The following is a 19,726-nucleotide window of genomic DNA, read 5'->3' as shown; positions in this document are numbered from 1 at the left end:
CGGAAGGAGCTCCAGCAACAGTATGGGGTCCAAGAATCTGTTGTTTTAAGGTCCCCAGAAGATTAGGATTTGGGGTCTGGCTTAACTACCACATACTCTGTAAAACTGTTACCTAAGAAGTGCTTAGCACAACAGACAAATAGAAGAGATCAGCACTTGCCTTGCCTCGTACTTCTCATCGATACAAAAGAGCTGAATGCAAAACGCAGTGGATTCTCCCAGGTAGATGGGGCGGAAGTGGGAGGATTCCTCGGGGAACAGGAAGGATGGCAGGGAGCTCTCACTGCTCAAAGTGAGGTCCTCATAACCCACGTTGGAGAGCACGCTTAACTTCTGTTCCACATCCTAGAGCCAGGAGAGAGGGGCAAGCTGTGGGGAACCACGGAGCTTTTAACGGGCTAGTGGCTGCACTGTCTCTCCATGTCCTGCTCCAACGATGCCTGTGAGACTGTCTCCTCAGAAACAAACCATCCTGCAAAGGTCCGTCTGGAGACCTTATAGTGACATTCAAAAACGCACAGTGATACAAACAAGTTCTCACACAAAGGCCAGAAAAACAGATGTTTCCATCGTTCCACTGGGTAGAGATTCGTGTGGTAGTGTTGTGTCGTACACATCAACACCGTCAGCAATGGGTCTCATCAACATTTTGTGGCACTAGAATTTCTGGACCCTGAAAATGCTCAGGTGATTCTGGGAATGAGAAGGGAGCTTAGAAAGGTCCACTTGAGCTCAGCCACCAGGCAAGGTAACACTGGGTACATCCACACCGATTTGGGTGTGAAACCTGATTCATTCGGAGTTCCTTCTGGGAATTTTATTAATCAAAGTCACATAAGCAGAGAGTCAAAATACTAGTAGTAAAACTTGGTAAAGAAAACCAGCTGTCCCTTCTCCCCCACCCTCCCATCAGGTATTGCTTTTAACCGTTTTGTTTCTTGGGGTGCTTCCCTCTAATTCTGAAAAATATACTGCTATTCTTAAATTTATCAATTTAAATTTTTTTCTTATTAAACACTGAAATGGTGGATATATTTAAACGATTTCCATCATTCCTTCCCTGTATTCTATCCCCACCGTATAACTAAATTACATTTCTCGTTACACCAGTATTGCCACTGTTGTGATATATTGTAGATGATGGAACGCCGATCATGTTATGATATGTTACGACATGTTAGGATGTATTGTTGCCGCCATGAACAAAGTCATCTAACTTGTCCCCATTCTCATTTGGGTACTGTATTTTTACTTCCTTGGTTTCTACATTTCTTTCATGTTTTGTAAATCTGGAGAAGTGTTGGTCAATCTCGGCAATCGGGTATTTGAAATAATCTATGAAACTCACTGTTACTCTCCCCTGCCTATTCACGTCTTGGAGTTTGTAATGGTTTGGAGAAAAGTGTCTCTCCCCTAGGGTCAGGCATTTGAACACTCAGGGCACACTTGAAGATGCTATTTCTGAAGGTGTAGGAGGTGTGACCTTGTTTGGAGAAAATGTGTCCCTGGGGGGGGGAGGGGCGGGCTTTGAGAGCACGTCAGCCTTGCCCTACTTCCAGCTTATCCTCACCATCTAATGCTCTCTGGTGAAGCTGTGATCTCCCAGCTTCCCGCCCTACCGCCACAGCTTCCGCTTCCTGCTGTGCCTCCCCACCACGACCGACCTTGAGCTGTCTGGAACTGTAAGCCCAAATAAAATCTTTTGGTCACAGTGTTTCATCAAAATAACAGAAAAGTTACTAATACAGAGGCTGCAGAGATGACTCAGAGGTTAAGAGCACTGGCTGCTCTTCCAGAGGTCCTGAGTTCAAGTCCCAGCAACCACATGGTGGCTCACAACCATCTGTAATGAGATCTTGTGCCCTCTTATGGCCTGCAGGCATACATGCAGACAAAACACTGTAGACATAATAAATAAATCTTTTAAAAAAAATAATACAAAACTCTCCCAGCCTACAGTTCCAACCTGCAGGAGAGACTGGGGGAAGAAAACAATGGCCCTCAAGAAGTGTGTCTGAATCCCCAGAACCTGAGAACATGTACCTTACAGCGACAGGGGCTTAGCAGATATCACTAAATTGAGGATTTTGAGAAGGATCCTGATTTACTTAAATGGATATGATAAAATGTCGAGGGAGGCAGTTATGCTCAGATAGGGGTGGGGAGGTGTACTCTTGTGGCCCTGAAGATACTGGAAGATGGTAAAAAGGCAAGGAATGTATGTGCCCTCTAGTCACTGGCAGAGCAAGGAAAAGCATTTCCCCAGATGCCTCAGAAATAACCCCCCACCTGCCCTTAAAGACTCAGTGCAGTGAGACCTGTCTGGGAATTCTGACCTCTAGGCCTCGAAGACAACAGGGACAATTGTTTTAAGCCACCAAGTTGTGGTAACTGATTACAGCGACAAGGGACTACTGCAACAAACACCTGGTTTCTGGTTTGGAGGAGTGGGCGGGGTTCCTCCATTCACAGCTTCTCACCATCAGTCAACTTTGCAGAGTGTTTTCTTGGTTTCTCCGGGGGATGCTCTCCAGTCATGTCCCCTGGGGTGTGGTTCCTCAGCTATGTAGAGGGTGCAGGGAGTTTGGGGTGCAGGCTACTCCTTACCAGGCTGCCAAACGGACCTCTATGCTCAGCCAGGCTGCTTACCTCCCTCAGTGGAACCCCAAGCCCCGGGGGTGAGCCCCTACACTTTTCCTGGCCTCCTCTCTGACTTCTTTCCCCTTTCTCAGTTCTGCTAAGCCAGTGCAAACTCCTTCATCGATTTTCTTGATTCTAAATATTTTTAAGTGCTTATCTTCCAATAACTCCTTCCCGTCCTGTTGTCTTTGTGGATTTGTGCCCTTTTCACTTCTTCACGGTCATCTCAGTGGGTTTTGGGTTTGGTTTTTTTTTTTTTTTTTTTTTCCTGGAAGGGTCAGGAGATAAACATGGGAAATCGATCTTCCTTGCTTACCAACTTACCTAGGGTCCTCAGGGGCTCTAAGGGTTCTGGTCCTCCCATCCCGTTCCATCCATGCCTATAAAGTAGTGGCCTCCCTCTTAGAAATATTAGAGAGAAAACTGTCTCCTCCCACTGAACTGTCACTCTTGCCTGGGGACTAGCAATGGCCTAGGGTTAGTGAGTGTCTCAGTGCGGGTCCTCAGAGACAAACCCAAGCTCTGGGTCTCTGCAGCTGTCACGAAGCTCTGGGAGGAGAGAGAGGAAGTGAGGCAAGAATGTGACAGTCACCAATGCAGGCTTTTCCAGGAGTGGCTTTCCACTATGGGCTCCGTGCTGTACACTCTCTGCCTCAGAGGTACAGGGGCTGGGTGTTGATTCCCAGTCACTCTCCTCACTGGCTCCTGGCTGTTCCCTCAAGAGTGGGAGCTAGGCACCTTTAGCCCTCTTCCTTGGGGTGCTGGGGGACACTAGACAACAGAGGACAGAGGGCAACTACGAATGTGGACCTGTACCCACACAGTGCCGTCTGTCTGACAGCACATCCTGCTCGCCCCGCCCCACTCTTCCCCGTCTCCACCCCCACCTGCAGACAGCCTGGCCAGACAGACCTAGAGATCATTAGTGCTCTAGTTAGAGCCCTGATCTCCAGCTCAGGGCTGGCCATCAGAAAGTGCCACCCTCCCTCCTAGCAAATTCCTTGATTGGTCAGGCTCTGGGGGTTAGACCCCAGGGGTCTGGCCTTCTGACAGAACTCCGATGTGTGGGATCAGCATTCAGTGTTTGCCCCATCATGCATCTGCTAATTCTCACGGCCTAGGCCGCGAGACACACAAGCTTCTAGAGGCAGCGGAGTGCAGCAGACTGTCTCCAGAGGCCCTCTGGAATTGGGGAGAGGTTTGGCCTTGGTCTTGTCACTGGGACAGAAAGGGCAGATCGTGTTAATCTCCTACTCAAGAAACAATAATGCCTTCCTCTGCTCCTTAGGTCCAAATCCTGAGGAGGACCACAGGGCACTGGGATCTCGCAACTCTGCAGTTTGTGAACAAGAAACAGAAGACACAAGAAGGCACGAGTGGACCCCATCTGACAAAGAAATAGTGCTAAGGTGTAAGTCAGATGAAGAAAAGTAACAAAGGAAGATGCCCTAGGGATAGCCAAAGAAGATGCTACCAAGTAAACCTTGGTTAACCAAATGAAGCTTGACTTGAACCTGCAACAAGAGGGAACCTTTACAGGAACCTAAGCAGTACATAAGTGCACACACTTACAGTGGATGAACCTGGGCGTGTTTGTGCATATATGAATCTGCATATATCACATGGTATGTACTTGTTTGTATATGGGAAGTGAACAGCACGGGCTGGGGGGGAGGAGTTGCTCTAATAAGCATTTTAGCTCTCCAAAGCTTCTCTTTGGGCACAGAAGAAGAAAAAGATGTTTACTAAAATTGTTACAAATAATTGAAACACAAAGTATAACTTGCAGTCTGAGCTGTGCAGGGGAGTGTGGGATTAGGGATTAATTACAGCGGGGTCACAGTTACCCAAAGCTAATCCCGAGGACAAGAGGACAACTGTGGTTATGCCTTGGGGAGAGGCAGCAGAGGGCTAGAGGAGGAAAGGGCACATGAAGGCTGAAGGGAAAGGAGGGAAGGCAGAGGCCCTGTGCACACACAAACCTTACCTGCACTTCATCAGAGTGTCCACTGATGTCCCCTGACAGTAAATCCCCAAACAAAGAAGATTCTTCATCTTTCTCCTGCAAAAGACCATGAGAAGACATAAGAATCAACCAAGCCATGATGGTCAGAACCCAAATTCTGCAGCGAATTGCCAGTGTTCAAACCACAGGGCCTCTGCTAATAGCTAGGAGATACGAGAAAGTGATGGAGCCTCAGTTCCCTCATCCCGCATCCACCTCCAAGTCTTTTTTAAAAGGAGAGAGGGAGGAGGCAGATGGCAGACTGATCTGTGTTTAGGACCGTGCAAGCACCTCCGAATTCTCTCTAGATGTTAGTTGTGACACCATTATTCTGTGTAACTTGAGAGCTTCACCAAGCTTTTTTAAAAATCTGTTTTATTAAAGTATAATTAACACACAATAAACTGCATTCATTTAAAATATGCTTTTCGAGAAGTTTTGACTTGTGTATATACCTATAAAAAGATTACCCTAGTTTAAACGATGAACATATACCTCACCCCCGTAAGTGTTTACATTTCTCTGTGCCCATAGATCCCACTGCTTTCAGTTCTGGTCCAGGCAAACACTGATCTCTTCGTCACCAGACTCTTGGAATCGAGGGTATGCTTTTACTGGGAGAGGGGTTGACTTCTATTTCTTTTGACATTAAAAATTAAATCATTCCACATTCACAAGCATCCGGACAATTTATTCCCTCTTGTTGCTAAGTATCGCCCGTGTGTGAATGAACCAAAATTCCTGCATATCTTCATCAACATTTAGAATGCTGAATTTTTAAATTTTTGATCATCCTAATAATGCGTGGTTGTGCCTGATTATCGTTTTAGTGTGCATTTCCCTAATGACTGAGGAAGTTGAATGTCATTTCATTTAGACATTTTCTTCTGGGAAGTGTTCGCTCCAATTCCATATTCATTTCCATCAGGGTGTTTTGTTTCACTTATGCTGACCTTGATGCCAGTACCATGATACCTAAATACAAGAATTTTAAAATAGATCTTGAATCCACTTAGTTTTAACCCTACAACTTTGTTGTAAATGATCCTGACTGTTACGGGTCCTTTGTCTTTCCATATGAATTTGCTGTTTTAATTTCTAAAGTATTTATTCCTGCTAAATTTTAACTAGGGTCTTGCTGGATCTACAGAGGAATTTGGGAAACTGACATCTTGACAAACATCAAGTTTTCATATCTGTGCACGCAGGATATCTCACGGCTTTGTTTCTCTTTTCGAAAGGTTTAGCAGCTGTCAGTGCATAGGTCTTAAACTATTTCCTGGAGTTTTACTATTCTAAATGGTATGCGTTTCTATTTCTGTTTGTGTGCTCCTGTTGTAGGAAGATACTTATATAACATCTGTGAGAGCTCATTTTCAGTGTCAGCTAGGAGGCTGGAGATGGGTCCTGCATGTCTGTGAAGGCATTTTGAGAGAAAATAAGAGAAAGAACCCTGAAAGTGTGGGTGGCATGATCCCATGGGTTGGGTGTCCAAACACTATAAAATGAGAAAGCCAGTAGAGTGGACCTTTGACTTTCCACTGCTCCCTGTCTACCACAAGACACCTCTGTCACATATCCCTGAAGCATTGATGCTTGGCCTCTTCACTGGCCCAGAAACACGGAGCCCAGTGACTGTGGACCGAGTCCTCTGAGATCATGAGCCGAGACAATTCATTCCTCTCATTAGCTGTTCCTGTCGGTATTGGTCACAACAGCAAGAAATGCAACTCATGCAAGACAAAGTGACATTTATGCACCAAGGTGTGCACATTTTTGAAATTTGCTAAATATGTACTAGTGCTGTAGCTACTTTGTGCATTTCCTGCATAAAGGATCAGAACAAAATGCAGTTTTCATTTTCCTTAAAATACCAATTCTTTTCTCTTTTTCATATTTTGGTACACTGGCTTAGTCCATCAGTACCACATTTAATTGAAGTGGTAAGAGAACAAAGTCAGAGAGAGAGAGAGAATCCATCCATCACCATTAAGTAACAAGCTAACTTTTTTCAAATGTACTTTATCAAATTAAATTCCCTATTATACCTAATTTTCTAAAAGTACTTATGGGGAATGGATGCTAAATTTTCTAATTCCTTTTCTGGATTTATGAAGAAATTATGTTTTTTATTTGCTAATATAATAAAATACAATGATGGTTTTCATGTTTTGAGAGTCTTGTATTTCCAAACAGACACTTAAGAATAATCCTTTTTAAAAAATATTGTCGGTCTGTTAAATTTCTTTTTGTTTGTTTGTTTGTTTGTTTGAGACAGTATCTCAAGCAGCCCAGGCTAGCCTAAAACTCTCTATACATCCCAGGCTTGTTTTGAACTTCTGACTCCACTCCTAAGTGCTCGGATTACATCCATGCACTGCCATGGCTGACCACTCGTGTAGACAGAGGCTGCTCATTCATTTCCTGGCTGCCCAGACCCCAAATAATCACACAGAAACTGTATAAATTACAACACTGCTTGGCCCATTAGCTTAGGCTTCTTATTAACATTCTTACATCTCAAATTAACCCATTTCTATTACTTCATATTTTACCACGATAAAATATAAAATAATATATTTACTGGTACCAGCACATGGGCGTCTTCTCCTCCGGGGAAGCTTCATGGCTTCTCTCTGACTCCGCCTACCCTTTCCTCCTCTATCTGCTTGGAATTCCCACCTTGCCCTATTCTGCACTGCAATAGACCCAAAGCAGCTTCTTTATTAACCAGTGGTAATCACAGCATACAGAGCAGAATCCCACATCACACTTGGACCCTATCCTTCAATAAGTGAAAACTTTATAACTTTACTTGTCCTGTTTTGGCCTTTCTGTCTTCAGAGGGAAGATCGCCAGACAAATCTAGTCAACAATCTTGTCATTGTTTCTTCAGGGATTTTTTTTGTTCCAATCTCTTTTTTCTTCTCTGTAGACTATGGTTTAACATATATTAGGTCACTCTGTCAGAGTTCATTGATATTTAAAAAAAAAAAAAAAAAAGAACAAAAAAAAAAAAAACCTTTTCACTACTGGAGAGATGACTCAGCAGGTAAAGGTGCTTGTCACCAAGGCTAACAACCTAAATTCAATCCCCAGGACCCACATGGTAGAAGGAGAGAACTGACTCCCTGAAGTTATGTTTTTAGACTCCCCATTCTCATTGGAACACAGAGAGTGTGAAATAAAACCTTTTGTAAAATGTCTCACTTCTCTGTGCCTCAAGTTCACCATTCTTTTCTCCCACGATATCTAGTCTGTTGTCAATCCTTCTGATGCACTTCTCAACTTCTGCGATGCACACACAGTGTGGTTTTAGCTCTAGAATCTGTGGTGGATCATTTTAGTATCTCCTGTGTTCCTCTTTCACTTTGAGAGCAAATAGAATGTAGTAGAACTCATTTTTTTAGAGAGCATGGAGTTGGGAGATGGTGGGGAGGGAGGTGGACCTGTGACTAACTGGGGTATGTAAACGTGAGTATGTATGAAACTCTCAAAGAACATATTAATAGAATCCTTACTTTTTTTGCTATTTCTACCATCCACTTTAGTTTGAGGTTGATTAATGGATTTAGCTCTGTTTGAGATGCTATATATGATCCCAGGGTTTGAGTACATGGTAATTTTTAACTGGATTCTAAATACTATGAATACATCTGTATTCTTACAAATATTCTCGGACTTTGGGACTCAGTTAAGTTACTTGTGAAGTTTGACCCTTTTGATTCTTGAATCATTAGAGAGATCTGGAATGGTTCTTCCTCTAGAGAATTAGAATATTCTCATTATGGAGCCAAGACACACATGTGTCCTTTCCCTGAGCCTTGTCAAGTATACTGTTTTCTAGTTTGTTGGGCACAGACACCATTTCCAGCCTGTAAACCTGTGAGTACTGTTGGCCCTAATCCCCTGGGAAGTGCACTGCCCATGTCTGACCTCAGTACACGCAGCATGCTCTGCCCAACGCTCAGCTGAAGACCAAACAGCATCCTTTGCATACAGATGACAGATCTCAGTCTCTGCACAGCTCTCTCCTCTCCGCTGCTCTATCCTTCAAACTCTAGACTCCACGGATGCACTGATCTATCTGTCTTTGTGGATATTTGCCTGATTTTCATGTGCTGTGAGGTAGACAGTCACAGACCGAGTCACCTTGTTTCCCATCTCAGTGACGTTAGGATCCTTTGCTATCGTAGAGAGAGCACTATCTTGAGAATGCTTGTTTTGTGTATTTCAGATCTTTTTTTGTTTTTGGTTGTTGTTGGAGAGTAAATGTGATGTCTCCTGCAGCAGCACACAAAGTGTTCCATTTTAGACACAATGTTTAAAGGTCTAAATGCTTCTCATGAGTCTCATTTCTCTCAATTACCCGGGCCCTCCAATCTTTTTTGAAAGGGTCCACTCTCCTTTTGGCCTCGACTTCTTGCTGTCTCCCATCCTATTCTCCATGCCTTTCACTTAGAGCCTCTTCTCTTTCCATCATATACAGCCTCTTGCAGACTGGGACTATGCTTGAGTATGGGGGTTCCCTTAGCACTTAGAGGGGTACCTGACCATTGTGATCACGAGATCTATGTGGATAAAACTGTGCTTGAAACATGACACCCAATTATTACACATTGAGCCTTTTGTGGCTTGGGGCAACCAGCGAGCATTCTTCCAAAGAGAATGAAAATTTCCACAACATTAAAATTGGGGAAGAGAGTCCAGGGAGACCTAGTGCTAAGCCTCAGGTCCTCCTTCCTTCTGTTCCCCAAGATTACTCTGTGTGTGTGTGTGTTGACTGATTGACAAGGGGTACTTTTTCTTTTCTATGTGAGGCTATATAGGAAGGGGAAAGGAGGCACTTGGGCTCAGGAAGCAATAGTTCTTCACCTACTCCCAATCTTGAAGGAGTCCGTCAAGCAGAAGTTGATGGGACTATATAGTCCAGCCCCTAGTGAGTGCTGACAAGGTGCCAGGAAATTCACAGTAACCTAAGGGTGAACCTATTCATTTCACCACTTGCCTGACACACTTGTTGAGGTCTTCTAAGGAGGGGACCTGAGTGGCCTAGCTCCTGAGGACAAAAGGACATGCACTGACAGCCCTTCAAATACAGACATTTTTAGACACTGATAACTCAAATCCAGCAGTGGTTGGATTCCTGGGCCCGCCCATTAATCCTCATCTATCTCATCACATGACTGGTTCAGGACTCCCTGGGAGTGGATTCATCCCTTGGTTTAGGTCCAGGCAGCAGCACCCCCACTTGCTCTGCTATAGCCACACTGGTGGTAAAAGAGTAAAGGAAAGCTCATTCTGAACCCACACAAGTTGAGTGAAGCTGGGTAGCTCTCCAGGAAACAGCGACAGGTGTCTCTGTGGTGTAGCAATCAGGGCAGGAAGGAGCATGCTGGTGCATTTGAGCGTGTGAAGCCTGTGTGTTTCTTCAGCAACTTTGAATTGCCTAATTAGCTTCCAGTGAGCAACTGCACCTGCCTTAGCCTCCTCTAGTGCGGGAATGTGCAAGAGGGAAGGTGGAGGGTGGAGAACTGGCGGTGTCTTGAGCTGGGAACAGAACTTGGCAGTACTGTTCACATGGTGCTGGCTTTACAAACAGACAAAATACGAGAGTTACAGGATCATGGAGACTTGCTCTAGGCTCCAGAAAGTCACAGAGGCCAGGCACTGTGTGTCAGGGTCAGATTCCCTGAGGATGTCCTTGAGAGATCTGTATGGAGCTGAGATAAGGATGCTTCTTCGATGGCAAGGAGACATCAGGATCTGGAGACACGAGGGCTGTGGCACACTCAGCCTAAGTTGCAAGCACAAACTGTAGCTGACCTAGAAGGACTATCCTGTGGCTACAGGCAGCAGGGCTATAAGAGAAGCATCTGAGTCTGCTGGAGTTCAGATGATGCCACCCAGAGCCCAAGATGCTAGGCACAAAACAACTGTACTTGCTGCTTGTCCTGCTGGGTCTGGCTTTTGCTTTGGTCTTCCTTTGCTATGCCCCTATTTCTCTCTTTCATAATGGGGATAGTACCCCATGCTGGCATACGTTATGAGTATATAATAGTTTGTATCTTGTAGAGCCTCACAGGTAAGACTGTCTTGAGTCTTCCACGGGAACTGGACTTTGGAACGGGGTCCGGACTGTTACAGACTATGGAGGCTCTAGAAATACATTAAATGAATTTTTCCTTATGAGATGGCCATGAACCGTTTAGGACAGTGTAATGGCTAAAGGTGACATATTTGGGTATCACACTGACAAGGTGTAAACTTGTGATCGTTAATTAGCATCCATGTAGAAGATACTCCTCTGGGGGTATCGTTGGGGACATTTCCGGAGAAGTTTCACTGAGAAGGGAAGTCCTACCCAGACATGGATGGCACCATCCCACAGACCGGGGTCCCAGACTGAATTCTGGAGGGGGAGGAAGAGGAAATCAGTCTTCATCTCTCTTTCTCTGCTTCCTGACTTGAGACACAGTACGATCAGCTGCTTCATGCTCCCACTGCGATACCTTCCCCGCCATGAGAGCCTATGGCCTCCTCATATTGGGAGCCAAAATTAAGTCTCCTTTGCCAAGGTTGCTTTGGTCACATATTCTGTCACGGTTACAAGAAAGGTAACAGCTACAGGACGAAGCTCCATTCGGGCCTGCATTCTAGAGCATGCCCATGAGGCTTGCCCATTGAGAACTTATACAATCTCACCACTTGAGTGTGAGCGGGGCCTTTCTGCAGCAGATGACAGGATTCAGTGGTGACCCTAACTGATTCAATGTCACAGTAACCAGGTCCATCCCCATCCCTCAGGCCCGGGGAGGTCATGTCCCTTACCTGGGTCTCCAAGGCCTCTGAAGAAGCATTTCTTCCTGGTTCCTCAACTGCTTTCTGAGAACCCTGGCTTTCGCTCTTGGTTTCTGTATCTTTGAAAGAAAAGGTAGAGGAAGGACAGAAAAGAAATGATAAGGTATCCACAGAGCAATAGGAAACTGCGCAGCCCTCAAGTGTTTTCAAGTAATGGTGGATCTGCAGGTGTCCATTCCAGAGAAGGGCACCTGAAAAAGTGCTGCCCACTCTGATCCTCGCACTGACACTCGGGTGCTAGGCGTGTTCCTCTTCAGCCCGTCTCTGACTTGTCCGCATTGAAGAAGATGAGGCCATGCTGCCCCAGGGAAGCAGTGCAGATGAAATCACACAGAGGGCATGTGCCTGACATGGAGGAGCCCCCCAGCCTCGGCCAAGCTCTGGGTAGCAGGCTCCTTTGATGTCAGGTTCCTTTGAAGTTTCTAAGCAACCATCACCCTCCTGGATGGCAGGCTTTGAAACAGTACTGAATTAAAAAACGCAAACACCACAATTTACTATACAGTGCTCTCTGAATGCCAAAGACTGGGAAAAGGGCAGGTTCTCTTGGGAAATACCATGAACTTAAGGTCTCCCAGTGACACTGGCATTAGCATCTCTTCCCTCTTTTCCTTTCCCTAGTCTCTTCCTCCTTTCCCACCTTCTACCCCCAACCCCAAGGCCCTTTCTCCCTGTCTCTAATCCTTTGCCAGGATCTTGCTATGTAGCCCAGGCTAGCTTTGAACTCACATTCTTCCTGCCTCGGTGTCCAGAATACTGGAATTACAGCTGTGTGCAGACATGCCGGCTCCCTTTTCTATTTTCTACCGAGAAGACCTAGGGCTGAACTGTTATAATACGCTCTGCAAAGCAAATCATCTGGATATTCTTCACATGCTTAATCTATAAGAATTACAACGGGAAGATGGTCCATTTCCCATGCAAAGGCCTTCTCCCGCTCAGACTCTCCCTCTCTCTGCTTTCTCTCCCCTCTCCTCCCCTCCCCTCCTTCCCACCTCCAGGTCATCCATGCCTTAGCAGAGCAATTGGGGAAAGATTACTACAGTAGGGATGTTCACCTTCTCTCTTGCCTAGGGCCCACTCCACTGAGGGAGCTCAGCAGTGGCATCTCTCTCCTCTGATGGGTCCCAGCTCAGAGCAGCACAGACACTCTGCTTGTGGGCATGAGGCCCTCTGGGCCCTCTGAATGGCCCAGACACGCAGTCAGTGTGAGGAAGCTGCTCTGCCTTCCTGTCTTTAACTATCCCGTCAGACATTGCAGAGCCAGGCAGAGCTCATGATTCTCTCTGCTTCTGCTTCTGGCTAGCTTGTCTCTCTACATCCAGCACTAGGATGACTCTGACAGACACTGCTCAACCTAAGCACTGGACCATGGAGGTCTTCTGCGACTTTTTAACAAAGACGTGGGTGAGTGAAAAAAAATGAGGGTCTGAGAGAAAAATCAGATGCCCAAGGCGGGTTTTTAAGAGTGATAATGCTGAAGGCGCTGAAGAGAGAGACTCATATCCAGACGTGAAGTGGAGCTCGCTGGCCATGAAGGAGTGTCCCGAGAAAAGACAGAATCCTTCTGAAGAAAGATGCTTCGAGGAAAGGAAAACCCGTGGTGTCTCTCGTCCCTGAGTGTGTTCTGTGCCTGGGCTTCCTAGCATGTCCATGATGACAAGTCTGGCGTGCTCTCCCAAGCTAATTCACCTGGCCGCAAAACACGGAAAGGTGCTGAAGTCAACCAACTTCTATAGCGGTGTCTTCTATGTGAAGGAGAATTCACCTACTGATGTGAACATGCAAAACATTTCCAAGACCTGGAAGTTTCCCTCACCTCCCTGTGGAGTCAACACACCTATTTCTGACTACTACTGATTACTCCTATTGATTAGTTTTGCTCCCTGTTTTAAGCTACACTCTGTTTTTTAAATGGTAGTTCTTATTTTAAGTTCCAAACTGAAGAAGAGATCTAAAAGAAAACTCAAGAACACGACCTAGCCGGGCGGTGGTGGCGCACGCCTTTAATCCCAGCACTCGGGAGGCAGAGGCAGGCGGATCTCTGTGAGTTCGAGGCCAGCCTGGTCTACAAGAGCTAGTTCCAGGACAGGCTCCAAAGCCACAGAGAAACCCTGTCTCGAAAAACAAAAAAACAAAAAACAAAACAACAACAACAAAAAAACACGACCTATTCTATGCGTATATTTTTTACAATTAGAATAAAATTTCTAAAAATATTTAAAGAATGGATCAGATTTAGAGTGAACTAATGACCCTGGCGACTTAACCATTTGCTAGTCTAATGCTCACAAGACAATTACCAACGACAATGACTAATTGTCTTAGCTAAACTGTTGTGAGGTGTCGAAGCTTATTATTAAGCAGCTGCCACCATTGTCCCCAGAGGTGGCTGCATTTCAGAACTGGGCAAGGTGATGTTACATCTCCCTTCCCAAAGTCTCTTGGGTTTTGTGAGGTTTAATTAGTTAATGTTCACAGTGTGCCCCGAGGTCATCAAATGTGACATGCTATCTCGGTAAAGTCAAGGCTGTGGTATTATGTGACACTCTACCGAAAACATAACCACGGCGACAACTTTGTTATTTTCTTGCTTCCACCACGTAAGCGGTGTCGGTGTCACAAACAGCAGATTATTCCAGCAGAGGGGGAGACACAATTTTTCTATGGCGTTTTCTGGGTGACATTACTTATCTGAAGTGGCTTTACCACAGGCTAATTAAACTAGAGGTTCAAGTACCTCCCTGGTACTGGCCCCTCCCAAATCACAGCGTCCAATGCTGCGTTCATAATGATGACTACCTATAGAGAAGCTTCTATACGCTTTAGGTTCCACTAGCCTGCTGTTTCTAAGATGAATATTAACACAGAGAATGCAACATAACATTTTTTGAAGGCTTTTGAAAGAAATAGTATGTGCTTTTACATTCATTTTAAATAGCTATCAAAAATCCTATAGCTGTTTTTATACAAGGAAATACGGCGACCCTTAAATAGTAGAGATGGAGAAAGAATTGGTGAGCAATACTTTCAAAGGAATAGAATAGCTCAAACTTCCTATAGTAAGACATTCTATAAAGCCAATCTTTAAAACAGAGGATTATTGAGGAATGAATAGAAAATAATGGACTAAAAATATACAGCCAGACATGAAATCCTGACTGGTGTTGATGATAATATTTCAAACTTGTAAAGAAGGAATAAGCTATACAGTACTGTTGACTAGCCATGTTAGTAAAAAGAAATTTTTAGCCCCTATTTCCTAGTGGATCTCCAAATTAACTGTAGATAAGATTACATCCCGGAGGTTTAAAAATCTGTTTGAAATGATTAGAAGGCTTGGAAGATTAGTTCCATGGCCTTGCAGGTGGAAAACCCTTCCTTAGGGTTGAGACATTCATTCAGACTCAAGGTAGAAAGGACACAGGCTATTCTTCTAGACAATACCCCAAACTGAGAGTTAAAGACAAGAGAGCAGACACATGATGATAACCATACCAACTGGCAACCAAACGGCTTCCCCAAATGAATTTCAGCTCAAATCAGAGATTACTACTACAAGCAAGAATTATTCCTAAAATAGCAATGATGAGAATATTGCAAATAGCTTATGAGACACAGGCAAGGCATTGCCACATGGAAGATTCGCAGCTCTAAGTGTGGAAAGAGAAACCCCCCTTTGATGCAGACATCTGGACAATAACGACCAACAGGAACTAGCACTATTTAGATGATCAGAGTGTCCCGCAGACACAGCTTCTTCGACCCACACCTCTGAAGGTGATTCCACTTTGGGAGAAGACTGACTACCCCTAACCCCTGAAAGTATGAGTTCAGCTATCACAGACCAGGAGTATCCCAGGGGGCCCCCAGGAAAAGATGTGTACTTTCACCTTACAGAAAGAGTTAAAAATTAATGAGAGAGAAGACAACGGCAGCTTAGAAGCAGGCAGCAACCACTTCCTTGTGTCTCTGTGGTTTGAAGTCAACTGGAAAACAGCTTCTCAGCAAGGTGGGTGTTTGAGGGGGTCACACCGTTAGTTATACAGAAAGTCTGGTTATCAGAAGACAGGACTAGATAGAGCCCGTTCACTTTGGGCAGGCGGCACAACCCATCTGCAGGGAGTAGGAGTGACAGGAAGGGAAGGAGGAAGAGGCAGTGAGCAAAATGGGCACAGAAATGGAAGCACTACAGAAAGGCAGGCTGAGCTTAGCTGATCTGGGGGCTGCATGGCGTGCTGACGCTGGAAAAGTACTCCGCATGGCCCAGGGTAATGGCACAGCGCTGTACAGGCAGGCAGCTTTGAGGTCATACCCAAGCTTGCTTCTCTGGATAACAGTTTTCTTCTCTTGTAACCCAAAGCCAATTTTGTCACAGTATCCAAGCCATCATCTACCATGTGGTCCAGCGACATGCCATCCAACCCTCACTGAAGCACTATCACAGAAACATACATGCAGTGGGATCCGGGTTGGAGACACAGTACAGAATCCAGATCTCTTTACCTTTAACACCAGAGGGTGTAAGCAGACTGTACTTTTGTTTCCCAGCCACCCAGACCCAAATAATCAGACAGAAACTATATTAACTACACTGTTTGGTCGATGGCTCAGGCATATTTCTAGTTAGCTCTTACATCTTAAATTAACCCATTTCTATTAGTCTATATATTGCCATGTGGCCGTGACATTACCTCATTTTCTACACATCTTGTTTCCTTGGCGTCTGGCTGGCTGGCGGCTGCTTGACTCCGCCTACTTTCTCTCTATATCTCTGTTTGGATTTTCCGCCTGCCTTTACTCTGCTAAGACATTGGCCAAAACAGTTTTATTTATCAACCAATAAAAGCAACAGATATGTAAAAGGACACCCCACCTCAGGAGGGTGTGATGGCCACTAAAGAGAGTCAGAACTGAAGTGACACATGCAATTATGTCCAGGGACTGGCCTGGTTTCCTAACTTAGGAAGGTAGGTTCAGCCACTCATCCTCAGTAGGCCAACTAGAGAGCAATAATTTAGTGAAAAGTGAAGAAAGAGGTTTATCCAATGTGGCCACACTAGGAAGGAACAAAGAGGTCCAGTGGCTCCAAGTCCATCTTTCAGGTACTGACGTGAGGCTTGGGTTTGAATAGCAGGCAAGAGGAAGATGTAACTATGCAGTCTGCTCAAGGTGGGGTCCCATTCATCACTGACTCACTGTTTGGCTCCAGTGGCAAAGTGATCTGCCATGTCACAACTGGGTGAAATCCCTTTATTTGGAGGGACTCGTTTCTTCTACGTGTCCCAATCGCAGTTCATCAATGGAAGCCAAGGCAGGAACTCAAACAGAAACCATGGAGGAATACAGCCGACTGGCTTGCTCTTACTTTTGCTGTTGCTGAGAATTTCAAACATGAAGACTGTATTTTACATCATTCCCACCCCTCCTGCTCCTTCACCCCAATTCCTCTTGTTTCCCCCTCCCTCTCAAATCCATGACCTTCAAGTATTGTTGTTACATATATACATACATGTGTAGGTACACACACATTTATACAACCTTCTGAGTCTGTGTAGTCTATGCTTGTATGTACCTGTGTGTTCAGGGCCGACCACTTGGGATCAGACAGCCCCCCCCTAGGAAGCTTGTCCCTGAAAAAGTAGTTTCTGAGCAGCCATTGGCTGCCTGTAGTGGAGCCCTGTGAGACCTCCCCATCCACACTGACATATCAACTGTCCCTGTGCAGGTCTTGTTTAGGTGATCATATTGTTGGGGTTTTATGAGTACAGCTTCGTTGTTATAAAATCTCTCTAGTTGCTTTTTTCTCTCATTTTATTGATTTGTTTATTTATTGTGTGTATCCATGTCTGTATTTGTGTTCCAGTCTGTGTCCTTGTCAGTGTCCCTGTGTCTGTGTCCCTTTATGTGGGGGGAGGGGAGAAACAAATTCTTCTGCCTGACACTAGGCTTTAGCCTTTTCTTCCTCCCAGCATGAGACTCCTGGGAAAATTCCAATTCATGGGGTCTATTGTTTCCACAGCCTGATAGTCAAAAGAAGGGGTACAGTGTCTCTCTTAGTGAGCTCTTTACTCCTACTGCGATGGTTCCAGCCTCAGGAAACCATAATTGCATGTGGTAGAAAGCACCAACGCAGCTGCACCTCCTGGACAGTAGTATGTGTCCTGCTCTAGGTGAGAGCTTCAGGGGGGGCACCCGAAATAGTCACCGGGCCTGCAGCTAACATGGAGTGAATCTGTCTGGAGTAGACTTCAGCCTAGGGAACTTTGGTTCCCTGCACTAGTGAGCAAGGGAACAAAGTTATTCCAACCAGATTCTGTGCCCACCCAAACCACGCTCACTGCCTGAGTAGTAAGCAACACATAAGCAAAGAAAAAAGTCCCCAACAAACCAGTAAACATCTCATAGCCTGTGCTCTATCCAAGGGGTGCAGAGCACAGAGAGCCATAGGAAAAAGTGCGGATTTATGGAAGCAGGGACCTTTTACTTTTGCCTACACAACTACCCTCATGGAGACAATAATTTAATCTTTAAAAATATTTACATTTAGAGTCCAGAGAGATGGTCCAGAGGTTAAGAGTACCTGTTGCTCTTGCAGAGGACCCAGGTCCAATTCCCAGTATCCACCTGGTCGTTCACAACTGTCTGTAACCCCAGCTCCAGAGATTCTGACACCCTCTGAAGGTACCAAGGAAACACGGGATTGGGAGGCGAAGGAGGATCAGAACTTCAATGTCACCCTTAGCTACGTAGCAAGTTCAAGGCTCTCCCGGGTTACTAGATGGAGAAGAGAAGCAGCAGCTGGTGGAGGATGGGGAAAGAGGGGAGGAGGGAAGGGAAAAAGAAAGAGAGGGAATATTGATAAAGGGGAAAATATATCAAGAAGACAACTGTCCTTTCACAATTCCACAAAGTAAACGTTTCTAACCTAGACATAAAGGGCCGTGCAATACACTAATCAGTACTCTGTTCCCACCAAGAGAGCAGCCACAGATCCACAAAGGAGCTTCAGACTCGATAGACATCTGCAGGTATACTAGTTACTTTTCTATTGCCATGTAAAACACGATTACAAAAGCAACTTATAAAAGAAAATTGTTTAATTTGGGCTTGTGGTTTCAAGGGTTATACCCATGGTGGCAGCAGAAGGTGACATCAGGAGTAGCTAAGAGGTTACATCTTGACCCACAAGGAGAAGGCAGAGACAGGGGAGGGAGTAGGAAGGAAGGAGACTGGGGATGGCACAAGTCTTTTGAAGCCTCAAAGCTCTCCTCTTGTGAGATATCTCCTCCAACAAGGCCATACTCAAACTCCTAATCCTTTCCAAAGAGTTCTCCCAACTGGGGACCCAAGTATTCAAACATATGAGCCTAAAGAGCTACTCTCATTCAAACCGCCACAGCACACAAGTAACAACTGAAAGAATTGCTTACATTCTGTCAGATCACAGTAGGAAAAAGCCCTAGAAACCAACAGCAAGAGAAATTATGCAAACACATAGAGATGGAATAATATACTTTAGAACAATTATTGAGATATTAAAAAAATATAGACTTAAAGACTTCCTACAATAAAATGAAAATGTAAACACTATAACAAAATCTGTGGGACAGAGCAAAAGCAATTATAAGAGAGAAGTGTATAGATATTAATGTCTATGTTTAAATAAAATCAGAATCTGATATCTTACGCAGTCTAACTAAGATAACTCAGGCAGTAAATGCAATGCAGCCAAGGCCGGTGGCCTGCATTCAATCCTTACGGCCCACACGATAAAAGGAGAGAAGTGGCTCCTGCAAGCTGTCCTCTGACCTCCACACGTGTGCAAACATGCATACTGCCCCCCACTCATATTAAATAAACAAACAAATGTCATTAAAAAAAAAAACAAAGATATCTCAAAAATATAAATCTAAGATGCATCTCAAGGTCTTAGAAAACCAGAAACAATCCAAACCCCAATTCAGAAGGAAATGATAAACATTAGAACAGAAATTAGTAATATTTTACAGATCGATACAATAATAAAAAGTCTCCATCCAAAGGAAAAAAAATCTAGGACCAGATTGACTCACTTCTTAGTCATTCAAGAACATTAAAGATGTAACATTAATGCTCTTCTAAGTATTCTGTAAGGTAGAAAAGGAAGAATGCTCTAAACTAATTCTATAAACAACAATTACATTGACACCAAAATCAGATACTATTTTAATAAAACAC

The 19,726-nt window shown here is 44.7% G+C and overlaps 1 protein-coding gene across 1 annotated transcript in view; it reads right to left on the bottom strand.

The window, feature by feature from the left end:
• Cfap61 (cilia and flagella associated protein 61) overlaps positions 1–19,726 on the bottom strand; it is a 231,495-nt gene that overhangs the window by 171,505 nt on the left and 40,264 nt on the right. Inside the window, exons 5-7 of the mRNA XM_050159553.1 lie at positions 11,477–11,565; positions 4,628–4,702; positions 161–345 (exon numbers count right to left, since the gene is read on the bottom strand). Coding sequence (XP_050015510.1) covers positions 161–345; positions 4,628–4,702; positions 11,477–11,565 — 349 coding nt within the window. The remainder of the gene's footprint in view (positions 1–160; positions 346–4,627; positions 4,703–11,476; positions 11,566–19,726) is intronic.

This window comes from Alexandromys fortis, unplaced genomic scaffold, assembly GCF_014885135.2.
Source record: "Alexandromys fortis isolate MF-2015 unplaced genomic scaffold, M_Fortis_MF-2015_v1.1 scaffold_115, whole genome shotgun sequence".
Lineage (NCBI taxonomy): Eukaryota > Metazoa > Chordata > Mammalia > Rodentia > Cricetidae > Alexandromys > Alexandromys fortis.
This window is presented reverse-complemented; position numbering and strand designations above follow the sequence as displayed.